Source organism: Notothenia coriiceps, unplaced genomic scaffold (assembly GCF_000735185.1).
Source record: "Notothenia coriiceps isolate Sejong01 unplaced genomic scaffold, NC01 NC01_scaffold00022121, whole genome shotgun sequence".
Classification (NCBI taxonomy): Eukaryota; Metazoa; Chordata; class Actinopteri; order Perciformes; family Nototheniidae; genus Notothenia; species Notothenia coriiceps.
Window position 1 is genome coordinate 28,858 of NW_011354822.1, and position 14,105 is coordinate 42,962.

General features: G+C 41.6%; 1 protein-coding gene across 1 annotated transcript in view; it reads left to right on the forward strand.

Annotated features, from left to right (window-relative positions):
• Positions 1 to 14,105, forward strand: part of LOC104953713 (plexin-B1-like) — a gene marked incomplete at its 3' end in the record, with an annotated part of 30,780 nt that overhangs the window by 8,478 nt on the left and 8,197 nt on the right. The window contains exons 4-8 of the mRNA XM_010780689.1: positions 4,347 to 4,475; positions 4,768 to 4,868; positions 8,092 to 8,224; positions 10,573 to 10,729; positions 12,905 to 13,013. Coding sequence (XP_010778991.1) covers positions 4,347 to 4,475; positions 4,768 to 4,868; positions 8,092 to 8,224; positions 10,573 to 10,729; positions 12,905 to 13,013 — 629 coding nt within the window. The remainder of the gene's footprint in view (positions 1 to 4,346; positions 4,476 to 4,767; positions 4,869 to 8,091; positions 8,225 to 10,572; positions 10,730 to 12,904; positions 13,014 to 14,105) is intronic.

Genomic DNA, 14,105 nt, shown 5'->3' on the forward strand with positions numbered 1-14,105 from the left:
CTTTTGTTACTTTTTTTTTTAACGGTCCGCGATCTACCCGCACCACACTCGCGATCGACCGGTCGATCGCGATCGACTGGTTGGCGACCACTGCTTTAGGGCCACAGTGTAGGGCTATATCCCTTAAGGTCAAATAATGAGACCCTCGACCTCCGCCCCCCCTCTCGCACCTCCACACAGAGTCCCCCCACATATCAAATCCCAACTTAACCCCTGAAGATCAGTGTATGAATTTGAGTGGTAAAAAAGCGAATAAGGTGATCTATGAATGCATTTATCAGCATTTTGAGTTTGAGTTGTATTTGGGTAACAGACCGAGCAAACATCCACATGAACTCCACACTGTCACCTCCACGCTGCTCTGCATTCATGAGCCATTCAACAGACTCAGTGTGCACAGGCTTGCAGGAGGAACTCAGGGGGCCAGAGATAATGTCAGGAGCAGAGAGTTGACTGACATTTTGGTAGACTCAAGAATTCAACATTCAGACAACGATCAGAACATTGACCTCTGAAAAAAACATCAGAGCTTGCGTGGTCAATCAGTGCCTATGGTGTTCTAAGTGTAGCAAGGTTCTTTTGACCCTTACCTTATGATGTTTTGTATGAATTATGCTTATGGCAGCCCACTGGATTTAGATGCCACTTGACCTGCATGTTAAAAATGCTTGGTCTATTTAGGAGGAAAATGTACTAAAATATTGTTGGCAGATATTTGAATGCTAAAGTTTCTTAACTTACCTCTCACACTATATTTACCTTATTTTATTTATATAAATGTTGCATCTTTTTGGTTTATATTTCTTTAAGCTTTTTTTATTTTTCCGGTAAGCGACACCTTGTTACACCAAATGTAAATCAGTACTAATACATTCAGTCTTTTTAAAGTCTATCAAATTTGATTTTGGTTGACACCAACCGCCATTATGGAAGTGAGAGTGGACAATATTGCTTTTTTGTAGTTTCGTGCCATTATGGAATACAGGACGTAGTCAATTGTAACTTCTCCCTGTGTAACAGAAGCTGACCCTGTTCTACAGGGCGTCCCTGTTGGCCCCATGCTGAACAATACTGTCTGTCCCTCATGGTGGACAGCCTGGAAGCGTCCCCTCTGTGGCTGGATCATGTGAAGCTCCTTTGAAATGACATCGTCCTCAACATGGCTGTCGGGGGGGTCATGCACGGCCGTGTCTCTGCAGGGTCAGAGGGAGTCTCAGTGAAGGAGACAAGGAATGTCCTGCTCTAGAAGGAACTCGGAGCCAATCAAAGAGAGACATATATGTTGAGAATAGAAGAGGTCAGCTGAGCATGTGTAACAGTTGGGAAGCATAAAAGCACACAGGAGTTGTGCTTGTTTATATATATATATATATATATATATACTTAGATTATTAGCTCCTGGACTAAGTGGTGAGTCGGGGTCGGCCCCTTGAAATTAGGAGTTTACTGAGAGCTCACCTCCACACAGTCTGCTCTTTGTGTCATTTTTGGTCAATGGTGGCCTGTGGCAGAGGCCTCCTGCACATGCAGAAATAGCACAATGATGGCCATTAATGTATTTCTACACAGATTCGTCACAGAGGCAGCCTAACACCAAGCCAGAGTACGGAGCTCCGTACTTGTGATGTGCACTGTCATCGCTGACTGGCAGACGCATGCACTTCCTCACACAGAGACTCATTGAGAATGATGCAGAGCTATGGGTCATGGCAGCACACAGTGTGCGTGTCCATGTCACCGTCATTAATGGAACCTTTGTCAGTGTGTCCTCCTCAGAGGAACCGTCAATTCAAACTTTGTTAACTCCCTAACTCACCACCTCATGTGCTCTATGTGTAAAATGATCTTTCTCTCTTTCTCTATTTCTTTCTTTCTCTCTTTCTTTCTTTTCTTATTTCACAGTCAGCATATGCCCTCTAGTGGTTGTTATAATCAAAGTGACACAGAAATAAACTATAAAAAATATATAAAAATAATAATTCATAGCCATAGAGTTCAGAGGATGAGATTAGCGTGCTTGCCACTGATGCAGATTCTTTAGAAGAGCAGTGATGTTGAAAAATGCTACTTGAGTTAGAAACAGTCCACTTTCGTGTTTTGGTACAGTTGGATTCTACACGATGTGTACCCGAGTGCACATAAAGGGAGTACAGTGGCCATTGTTTCCCTGTATTTGAGTATCACATGTACTCTGTGCTTGTTGTTGGAGAGTCACACTTATTTCCCCGCTGACTACAGCAGTTCCTCTCTGGATTACACTTTGTGTGCGGTCTCATTCTCACAATAAATCACAGAGCTTGCTGTCGGCTCTTCTGTCAGGTCAGCGTCCAGTGTTTCATCAAGTGGCAAATAAACCTAACATCTTCTTCTAGTTCTTATCTGCCATCTGTGTCTGCATTCCAAAGCTTTGTTGACATTCACACAAGATATGTGGAAACAGTACAGCCAAGCGGGAAGCGTTACTGTGCCGCTCTAACAGACCTGGGATCAGGCCAGAGGGCCTTCCCCTAGTGGCCAAAAAATAGGAGTATAAATGGGAAGGTGTGTGCAACCACATTTCAATGATAAGAGCCGAATGGATCATTGTTTTTTGTTTATTTAATACCTAGCCTTTTTTGAAATCATGGGAACTGTTTGTCATGTTCAGTCTACAGTCAGCCAAAGGTTTTTGTTTTTTTTACTTACAGATGGGAGTGGGAATTATTTCTTAGACATGTCTGTGGGTTAAAACAAATATTTAAAAAACAAGTTTTGACTGTAGAAAGGATGAACTGTGATTGGCTAAACTAAGTTAAGCTGCGGAGTCAATATGTTTTTAGGGTCCTTCTAATGTCTGAAAACTATTCTTTTAAGATGCAGTGCTGAGCAGCTAGGACTCCATCCCATTATGTTTGTTGAGGTCAGCTCAGTGTGTCATGGTGGAAGAAGGCGGGGTTTGTGCAGCAACAAGCATTTAATGTCCAACAGCCAGTCAGACTGCTCACTGATGCTGTCTGCTGTGTACTGGCTCTGACCATCTGACCTCTGGTACAACCTTTGTCTGAACATCCTGTTGTGCAGGACCTCTTATCTGGTTATATTTCTTTCATCACTTCCATTTCTAGTTTGTTTTGTGGTTGATGAAAAAAATAACCCCTTTTTTTGGGGAACAATAATCTGAATCTTTCTTTATGTTATGGAGTGTTCATTCATTGTATACATCAAAGTATGTTAATGGTAATCGTGGAGTTAAACTGTATGTATGTGTTAAGTTTTGTAAAGGCGTTGGTATCTTCAGAGTTCTAACACTTGACTGATTATTTACTACAGGTATGAAAAGTAAAAACATGTGGAGTTGGCTCGCTGCTGATCTTTCTGTAGCTAGCAGCTCCAGGCTACACTAGCCGCTATTGGCATAGAAGAAGAATTCTCTCTGGTTCTCCTGCATCAATTTGGATCCTTTTTTTTGTTTTACTTTCCATTGTGTGAACATGAACAATTTAAACATGCCGAATCAGAACTGGTTTTATTATCAAGTAGGTTTACAATTTGCTTTGGTATATGTGGTGCTTACAAAGACACAGAAAGAAGAATACTTAGCAACACCAAATACAATAAAAACAGGACTGTTATGTCAGCTATTTGAAAAAACTATTTTAAGACTATTATAACAAATTAACATTATTTACATATGACACAGCTATGTACAAATGAGTGCAGTGCTACATCAGTGGAGTACTGAATGAGTTCTGTTTTTCTCAGATTGAACTACTTATACTTATGCCATAATAACATCTAACTCAACATCTACTTATTAGCTTGTTTCTTTCGATATCACACACTGTTCCTCAGCTGCGATAGAGATGGATTTGTTAACACATAGCATGATCAAGTACAATTCTTACTATAGCCTACTTAGGATGTGTGTTTACTAAGATCCCCTTTAACCGTCCCCAAGGGGAAATTCAGGTTTTCAATCTGCTGTTATTTGACAATTACACACATAATCCCTGAAATACTAAGGAAGAGGTGGCAGAGCAAAAGGGCTGCCGGTGTTCTGACGCCGGAGAGCAGTTTGGAGTTCGGTGCATTGCTCAATGACACCTGGGCAGTTCCCTTTGGTTCCCAAGCAAAGTCCCTACAGACTGTGCTACTGCCGCCCCCGTTAATGTCCTTTCAAATGTGATATCAAGGTGTTGAAGATGGCAAGGAGGAAAAATAAATAAGCTTTCTATTATTATGTTTTTGTTTGAAATGATGCCATAACAAAAGGCATTTGAGTTTCAGCTTAGTGCAAATGTTTACTCAGCGGTCCTATGTATCATCACATAGTCTGAACCTTGGTGTGTATGTGTACTTTTCCTCAGGTGTTTCTGGGGCCGAACGGAGAAGTGGAGGAGTTTTCAGTCATCTCCATTCAGCCGAACACAGCCATCGGGGCAGACCTGATCCTGGACCAGAAAGAGGAACATATCTTCATCATGACTCAAAACATGGTACTTCATCATTACAGTAGTTGCAGTCTTGTAGTTTCATTCCTGTTTTAAATTCTAGATGTGACCTTTCTGTATTGCCGTTACAAAGCTGAAGAGAAGGAATTCGTTTTTCTGTTTCTGCCCCAATTATTCTTTCAGTAGCAGCCTGTAGTTAGGATTAGTCTAATGACCATATTTCCATTTTGCATTGTTCCAGTGGAAAAAGTGGGCCACCTATTCTTTTTAATCAGATTTCTGGGAGCTTAGTGAGCACGCTTTGCCCGACTGAACATGCTTGTTGTCCTGCTTCCAGCTGCAGAAGAGGCCCGTGGCTGAATGCCAGCATCACCCAGACTGCCACTCCTGCCTACTGGCCCACGACCCCTACTGCGGCTGGTGTGTCCTGGAGGGCAGGTGAGAGCAACCACAAACTACCTTAGCTGCTTTCAGACCAAGTACTTTGCCGTACTTAGTGCCCAGCACTTAGTGCCCAGCACTTAGTACCCCCATGGAACTAAGAGCCGATCGCGTTCACACCGGAATAAGTTCCCTGAGGGAAGATTACGCAAATGAAGCCGCTGACGTCACTTCTTCTTCTTCTGCTTTGGGTTTACTGGACGGCCGCAAACAACTTCACGGCGTATACTGCCACCCAAAGTCCCCGGAGTTAGGGACTGGCTTCAGTAGAAGCTGCTGGGAACCTCCAGGCAGCTTCTACTGGAAAGGGCTTTCCAACACCTCCTCATGCTTCCAGCCGCTCCCATCGTTTCTTTTGTTGTGTTGCCAGAAGTTATTCTCTCTCTGTTGGTGCGCAGGGCTAATGCTAATGCTAATAATGCTAATGCCAGCAAATACAATGGCGGCTTTTTTTTACGGGGCGTGGTTTGCAATCCACCCAGCCAATCGGAATTCGTACTTTTTTCTCGCCAGGATAGTACCACCTCTCTAGCAGGGACAAAAAATGGGGGTAAAAGTAACCAGAAGTAAGTTGTCTTTTTGTTGTGAACGTGAACGCAAAATTCCAGGCACTAACGGAACTAAACGGGAAAAGTACGGGGAAAAGTACTCCGGTATTTATGTCCTAATTCGGTGCTATAAAGCATGGCTGAAAAGACATGCAGTTGGAACTCAAGTATAAGGTGTAAAATACTCCCCCTAATAAAAAAAAAATGCAGTAGCTCATTGGATTTAGACACAGGAATACTTTTGATTTTCTAATACAGAAATAATATACCATGGGATCCTTCACAACGGCACAAATATCATGAGAAACTGCTGAAACATTAATACGTCCTTAAATCAACTTAATGATAAATGAATCTGTGACAATTTCGTAACCTAGTGTCCTTTCTCAAGAGTCTGCAGCTGCGCTCTGTGTCAACATGCTTACATTCTCAGGATGCTAATGCTAACAAGCATGCAGGTGCTTAGTTTACCATGATCACCATGGCATTAACTCTGAAGTTATTTACTCATGAGTCTAAGTATTAGAAAAATTACCATCTTAAATGCGATGATAACTCTTGATGAAAAGACGTCAAAATCATCATCAAAATGAAACACTTCCTCCTAAGTCTTTTAAATTGTTTTGTAAAGCACTTTGAATTGTCGCGTACAGAAAAGTGCTATATAAATAAACTTGCCTTGCCTAAGGAAAACTTGAATATATGAACCAAATGTCTTAGTTAAGACATTTCAGTTTTTACAAGCTGACTGAACCAGAATACCTTGATACGTCACACAGAGGGGACATTTACATTGTTACAGCAAAAAAAAAGAGGCGTGCATAAAATATATAGATACAAATGACTAAAATAACAATTAAAACACACATCAGTGAGTAGACACTGGTGGAATATGAAAGATTTGCTGCTTGCTGTCCTTTCTGATTTTTGTTTTGTTTCAGTCTCGTTTAAATGACATCTTGGTTGCTCAGATCACAGCCATTTTCCACACACACACACACACACACACACACACACACACACACACACACACACACACACACACACACACACACACACACACACAATATATGTCTAAGGTTTGCTAACAGTAGCTATCATTAGCACCTTCAAGTCTAGCTAGATGTATTCAAATAAGTTATTACATGGCTTAGTTGAATACTCGATTCTGATTGGTCAATTCAGAACACGTGACACGTTGTTAATACCGAACAAACAGACCGCTGTCAAGGACTTATTGACCGTTGTTAAGGACGCTCACATCTGCACAAACAAGTCCGTTCGATTTAACTGCATGCCGTTTGCTTTTCTGAAAAGCAAACTGCTTTACTGACAAGACAAGAGCGACAAGAAAACAGCGGAGAAGTAACGGGCAAAAACCCTCCTTTTACGCAGCGGTCCAGACATAGACATCAAACGGTGACACATATTCAGTGTGCAGTTACTTTGGCATTAGGGCAGGGATATCTATATACTTTCGAAGGTTTGACATAATGATTTGTGCTACTTTTAAAGCAGGCAGCGATGTTTTCAAATCTGTAATCAAAAAGCTCCTCAAAAACGCTATCGAAGCAGTTCCTGCCGTTGCTACGTTAGTTCAAACGGTAACAACGGACTATTTTCTTAGCGGATGCATGTCAATTTAAATCAATACATACAACTATTTTTTAAATCAATAAAATCATTTTCTAAATCCATAAAAGCATTTCAATTAATAGTGGGAGTCATAACGTTACTTTGTTGAGAATGTGGCCATGTAATAAGCGGGATAATGTGCAGCGACGCGGTCATTATGGGGAAAAGAACACCGACCAGGCTGATCAGGAGGCCCGACGCGAAGCGGTAGGGATCAAGACCTTCATGCCGATCTTGATCCCTCCGCTTCGCGTCGGGCTCCTGATCAGCCTGTCGGTGTTCTTTTCCCCATAATGACCGCGTCGCTGCACATTATCCCGCTTATTACATGGCCACATTCTCAACAAAGTAACGTTATGCATCATTGTTAATCATTATTTTTGAATTATAATTCAAGAGAAACAATGTTTTTTCTTGTTTTTTTAAGTACAGAAGTGCTTTGTTTACACTTATCTTGACTTCAAAGTTTTATTTTAAGCAGAATTGCCTTTTTGTTTGTGTTTTTAAGAATTCTAAAATGCAAAATCAAGTCCAAATGAGCTCCTTGTGTTTCTGTGTAATGTTTACTTTAAGTAATATGTATTCTCTCACGGCTAGTTCAAAGAATATCACTGAAATCCAAAGTTCTGTGCGGCGGTTATGGTGTTTTGCCAAGTCAACCTAAAAGAGGTGTGTGTGCTGGGAGTGTGTTTGCACATCTGCCTCCACACCTGGCCTCCTCCTCCTGCCTCCCCACCTGGATGTGTTTACTCTCCTTTCATCCTTTCAATTTCTGTTTGCCTTCAACACAGTCTGTACTCACAGTATATCTTTTATGTTAATTTTTGTACACCTTCCTTTCGTAAATAGTTTAAGGAGTGGAAACTAGAAAATCCTAACTATTTAGAAAAACGTGTGAACAATCCGGTTGGTGTGCAGCTGTACAATCACTGTAGGATTTATGGATTTCATGCTTCAAGTTTACTTTATTAGCCTTTAATAGAGTGTGAGAGACAGATGGAGAGCCTGCTCACAGACATGGTGTGTTCTCCCTGCAGGTGTGTGTTGCAGGCGCAGTGCTCTCGGGGGCAGCAGCCGGGTCAGTGGCTGTGGAGCTTCGACATGGAGCAGCAGTGTCTGGCGGTGCAGGAGCTCCACCCCTCCAACATCAGCCGGGAGGAGAGCAGGACGGTGAGTCTGATACAGCAGGGGAGCAGATCCAGTGTTATAGTTCACCCCATCTGTACACATCCTGACACAGGTGTTCAGGGAGGAAGCACATATTTTGTGAAGCTAGGGACAATGCAGACTCGCTGTTGGAGGGCTTGATAACCCACTCCTATTCAACTCTTGTTGGATCGGAAGGGCTCTTAATGTGGCGGAACCTCCACACGAACACGCCAACGGACTGGAAGTGTGTAGGGGCGGTTTGGATTGGGCCTATGAATCACTGCCCCATAACTCCTCCAATTGTTCCTTATCAGCCTAGCTGGTGTGTGTGTGTGTGTGTGAGAGAGTGTGTATACATGACTTTGTTAGGTGTCAGGGCATCAGGAGCAGATAGTGATCAGAGCTCTGTCCTGTCATGTCCCACTGTTGGAGAAAAGCCGAATATCAGTCATGTTTGTGAAAGATCGTGCCTTTGGATAACAGCAGAGGCAAACATATATACAATACACACAGTGTTCCATCATGGGAGAGACTACTAGAGAACATTTCCACTTTCAGTATGAATACTCTGTGTGGGTGTAAATGACAGCATATGGGAACACATCTTTCCCTGGAAGTGTAAATACAGTATAAACAGAAAACTCAATAGGCTTCATGTTTGGGTTTTATGCCAAATGTAATTTTTCATGGATATGGTATTCAAGTCCTGAAGTTAACGTTGCAGATTCTGGAAGTTGGTACAAAGAAATCTTGACCCTGCTTTAGTAGCAAATATAAGAGATTTGTTAATTCAGACTAATGAGGGAGCCAGATTCAGCAAAGAAGTGCCCCATACTAAAATAAATGTAGTCATTATATTTATGGACTCAACATCAAATATATTATATAAGTATTGAGTTTTAGATACCCTTGAATCTATTTGAGTGTTTTTTAATGGAAGGGTAGGGGATCTTAGGAGAGTACTGCAGGTCAGCAGTGTATGTACTATGAAAGTGGTGTTCAGAATCTGAAAGCTGGGCGCAGAGATTTTTTTTGTGTTATACATTTACATAAACTACTTCAAGAATAGGCTAAATGAATGCATGATTTTTGCACCAAATTGCCTGTAATTACCATAAAGTCACCTTTCCCCTAGGGGAGACTTGTGGGCAAAACATGCAATTTGATGACATCACTTTGGGCTTCAGGAAATAATGATGGGCATTTCTCATCATTTCCTGAGGTTTTACGGACAAGATGATTAATTGGGGGGGAAATAACTAATTAGGTTATTGATAGATGAAGAAGACTCAGTAATGCAGAGATTTCTGTCTCATAATAACAGCCTGTTGCAGTTGGGAATGTTGTTCTGTATGTCTACCAATCTGCTGCTAGACCATTGCTGTCCCCAGATCTTGTGATGTCATTTCAAACAACACGGGTAAAGGCCAGAAAGAAACTCTAGATATCTGATCTGAGAGCACACTTGATAATCATGAGGTTCTTAAACAGTCTGCATACATGGATCTGACTGAGACCTTTGGTGTCTACAACATGATACGGCTGGGCGATGTATTTAATCTATTCAAAGTATTGCCGCTTGCTTTACGGAGGATGTCTCGATTCCTATATCGTAAATATCCAGTACAAATTGTTGTAATAGTGTAATCTTTTGTACGCAGCCAGCCTCAGCCAGAAGTTGAGCTTCATACTTTTCTTGCTCTTCTATGACTTTCTCTCCCTCTCACTGACACACACAGTCACTGCCTATCGACATCACGAGTGGACCGGGTCTTTACAAAAATGCATTTAAACTGCATGCTCTGCTCACAAATCAAGCTCTCCCTGAACTTAGAGCCAGACACCAGCCAGTGTTAGAGGTGGAACCCCCCCCATTCCTTTTCTGTTACTTAAGAAATGGTCATTGAGAATGGCACTTTGAAAAGTCATGGAAAGATGCATATATTGTTAGTGTCACGGCACAAACTCCCTATGAGTTATGCCGCTGAGAGGCTAACATGTGATCTTTGCTGTGACGCGTAGTCCGTAGTAATTTGTAGTCCATGGGGTTTAATAAAACGAAAAACAAACAATATAGAACTCCAGACCTGACGGTCAACAGAAAGAGCGCCATTTACCCTCTTCTTACACCATATCCTCCAAACCGGCATCCAACAGGTGATCTAAATACCAATAAACCACACCCACGTGACCATTGCCGGAAGTGATAAACAATAAGAATTAAACGTGATGCAAACAGAAATGAAAATCATAATAGAAGTAATAAGCAATGGCAAAACAAGCATTTTGGCTCCTACAGTTAGGGTTGGGTTTTTAGGCCTCATCGGCCTTATAGTATCTGTTCCTGAAGTGGCTGTTTGTCTCTGCAGGTGTCAGTGTCCGTCGCAGGACTCCCGGTGTTGGAGAAAGGAGAGAGCTACGCCTGCTTCTTCCAGAACAGCCACAGTCCTGCCTCCGTCACTGAGGGCGGAGCCACCTGCCATTCTCCTGACAGAGGCCGGGTGCCCAGGGTCCCCGCAGGACAGGGTGAGTGACTCCAACCCTGACTGTTGTTGTTTCTGGAACAGAGAAGATCAAGCTGCAGTTTAATTACTGCTTTTTCAAACTTTTCACCTTTGCGACTGAAGGGTTTTTCCTGTAATGAGATAAATCTCTGCGTGTGTGTTGGCATGCACAGACATACCGTACGCGTATAAATTCAATCTCAGTGTCCATGAATCTAGGTTAACCCAATCCCTTTGTTCCTAAACCAGCTTACTCAGCAGGAAGTGTGTACTTTAAAGCGTACAAGTCTCCATAAATCTAATTCATCCTTTATGCTTTCATATGTGATTTAGTTTTCCTAAGTTTCAGAGATTGTTTAGTGTGCTGTCTGTTATAGTAAGTCAGCGGCAAAGATTAAAGAAGATTTAGGGGCTTGTAAATAAAAATTGAAGTCTCTACAGAGGTCACAATCACCCAAACATTCACACGACACACACACACACACACACACACACACACACACACACACACACACACACACACACACACACACAAACACAAACACACCCCCAGACGCTGGTTCCCATGCCTGCATTCCTGAAACTCACAGCTTGTTGTGGTTCTCAGGGTGCGGGGCTCAGGGAGAATCAGCCCGGGGGGGTATACTGAGATATGGTCACACAGGCTGAATTTAAGGATCTTGCTGTGGCTTACCTTAACTTAAGAAAGTTAGTGCCAGCGCTCACTGGGAAAGAAAAGGACTGAAGCCCTGTAAAGGAAGCAGTTCCTCTACAGATGAAGATCAGACTCTCACCTCGCTGCTGATGTTTCTCTCTCACAAGTTCTAAATGTTTTGGACTGGGTCCTCATCCTCTAGCAGCAAATGTTTTAAACACTTTTAAATAGGCAAAACATTGTTGCACACCTGGAAACAAAAGCGGCTTCCAGGCGTGCATAAGTTAAAGATACATTGCTTTAACTTTGTTCTGTTCTAAAAATACAGAAACACAAGCATATCTCTGCTACGTGTCTGCCAACTGTGGGCTCGGTCTACTACATGATGCCTTTACCTCTTCTGCAATTCACCAATAGGTCCCCTGTGCTGCCCTCTGTGTGAGCTTTACTCACTGAAACCATAACTTCACATGCTATTGCACATTAACATACAGTGTATCAGTTTTTCAGGTTCATAAACTATAGAAAAATACAAAAGTGCTTATTGAAAATACATTATCCATGTCCCTTCACTTTCAAGTGTCCGTAAATAGGCCCGATATTGCTGTGGGTCAAAATCTCAGATTATGGCTGCTATGAAGCAATCTCACTAACATTATTAGATAATCCAAATTCTCTTCAGCGGGGGCTTTCCTCCATCCACAGGACAAAACGGCCTGGAAGATTAAAAATGCACTCATTAATGTTTCTATAATGAAAATGGACCACATGGCTGTAATATTAAAATGCAATTAAAAGCGTGTTAAGCAGCAACAGGAGCACTGGGCTACTGTATGTTGTGTCTGGCATGTGTACATTTTCTGTTTTCATACAGCTTCTTATTTCTGTACTTTGAGTCATCATTCATATTATTGCCAATAACTGAAATCACTATGCTGTAAGCACGCCTCTGAGAAACACAACCATACAGACCAATTAGTTGGAATTTAAATGGTCTTATTTGTAAGATGCTAATTGTAAAATGACCCAAACTGTTGTAAACAATAATCTTAGTTTTAAAAAACAACTTCCTGCTTCCACTTTCTCTTCCTACACTAGCGGATGAGGAACTGTTGCCAACAGTTTGGGTGTATTTATAGTTTTATCTCCTAAATGAATTGACATTATCTGGATTCCTGCTGTTCTGTCTGATCACCTGACTGTTTAATATCGTAATGTGTTCCTGTTCCATGACCTCAGAAATGTAATCAAGGAGCACAATATTGTTGTAACTATGAAAACAAGACCTACAGTACATTCACTATTCCATCATTCATCCATGCTTCTGTGTGCTGCACATGGCTTCTATTAGGCCGGTCCTTCTCCCACCTTCTCTCCCGTGTTACAGAAACATCGTGCTTATCTGGGACTTTCTGAATCAGAGATGTTAAATTGGCCAAATATTTCCCGAGCCCCATTGGCTGAGGTGAAGCTCCATGTTGCTCTGTGTTGTTTCCAGCTCTTCCTCATGCCGTCTTCATCTCTGTGTTTGGTTCTCTGCAGACTTTGTCACCGTCCCTCTGTCTCTTCGCTTTGGCGACGTCACGGTCACATCGAGGGATTTCACCTTCTACGACTGTACGGCTGTGAAGCAGCTGTCTGGCAGCATGCCGTGAGTCTCTGTGATCTCTCTGCCTCTGTACTCCAGTCTCTCTCTGTCCAAGGCCCCATGCTGTACCCTGTTTATTCTGTCCATCAACCCATCTTTCTCACGTCTGTTTTCCATTTCTTCTCAACTGCCCACCTGGTTCTAATATGTTGAACCCTTTCATACGCACCCTGGCTGCTTTTGTGCCAATGTATCCTAAATTAAATATCTCATCAGAGCGTGCCTGTGAAGGCTGCAGTCCTCTGAGTCCTTCCCCTCTTCATCTGCTCCGCTCACTGGGCTAATACCATGCTGCTGGCTTTGTTCAGGATAGACCTCCATCATAAAAGAAGTAAAAGACATTAGGCTCCATGCTTTTTATATATTTATCCAAAACTTTTTCATTTAAGTATTCATATATACTATACGCATATGTATATGTATATGTGTATATATATATATATATATATATATATATATATATATATATATTAATGCTGTCAAAATTGTCGCGTTAACGGCGGTAATTAGTTTTTTGAATTAATTGCGTTAAAATATTTAACGCATTTAACGCATGTGCAGAATGGCCCGCCCCATACATCCCACCAGTGGCAGCACTGGGGTACAGCCATACCAAGAAATGGCTTAGCCCCACCATGAAAAATTATATTAAAGTAAGCAAAATAAAGTCCGCCAACTCGCGCCGAGTAAAATTGCACAGACAGCAGTTAGTAAGATTGACTTCAGTAGTCACTTGTCTGGAAATACCGAAGACCAGAAACGGTTTTGAAAACTTTTGTCACGTAGTGATCATCTTCTCAATAGAACATCTTTGATAATGTGTTCTGGCCAATCAGAATCAAGATAAACATACATACATACTGTATGTTAAATGGATATATCCGCCTTCTTTCATTTATCTTTCCATTCCCACAACAATATACATAAAGAAATGGCATATTTTGGACATAGTTCGAATGGTGATGAATCATGATTAATTCATTTTTAAGCTGTGATTAATCTGATTAAAAATGTTAATCGTTTGACAGCCCTTATATATATATATATATATATATATGAATTTTGTATGTAATACTTTGTAAAGTACAACACAAT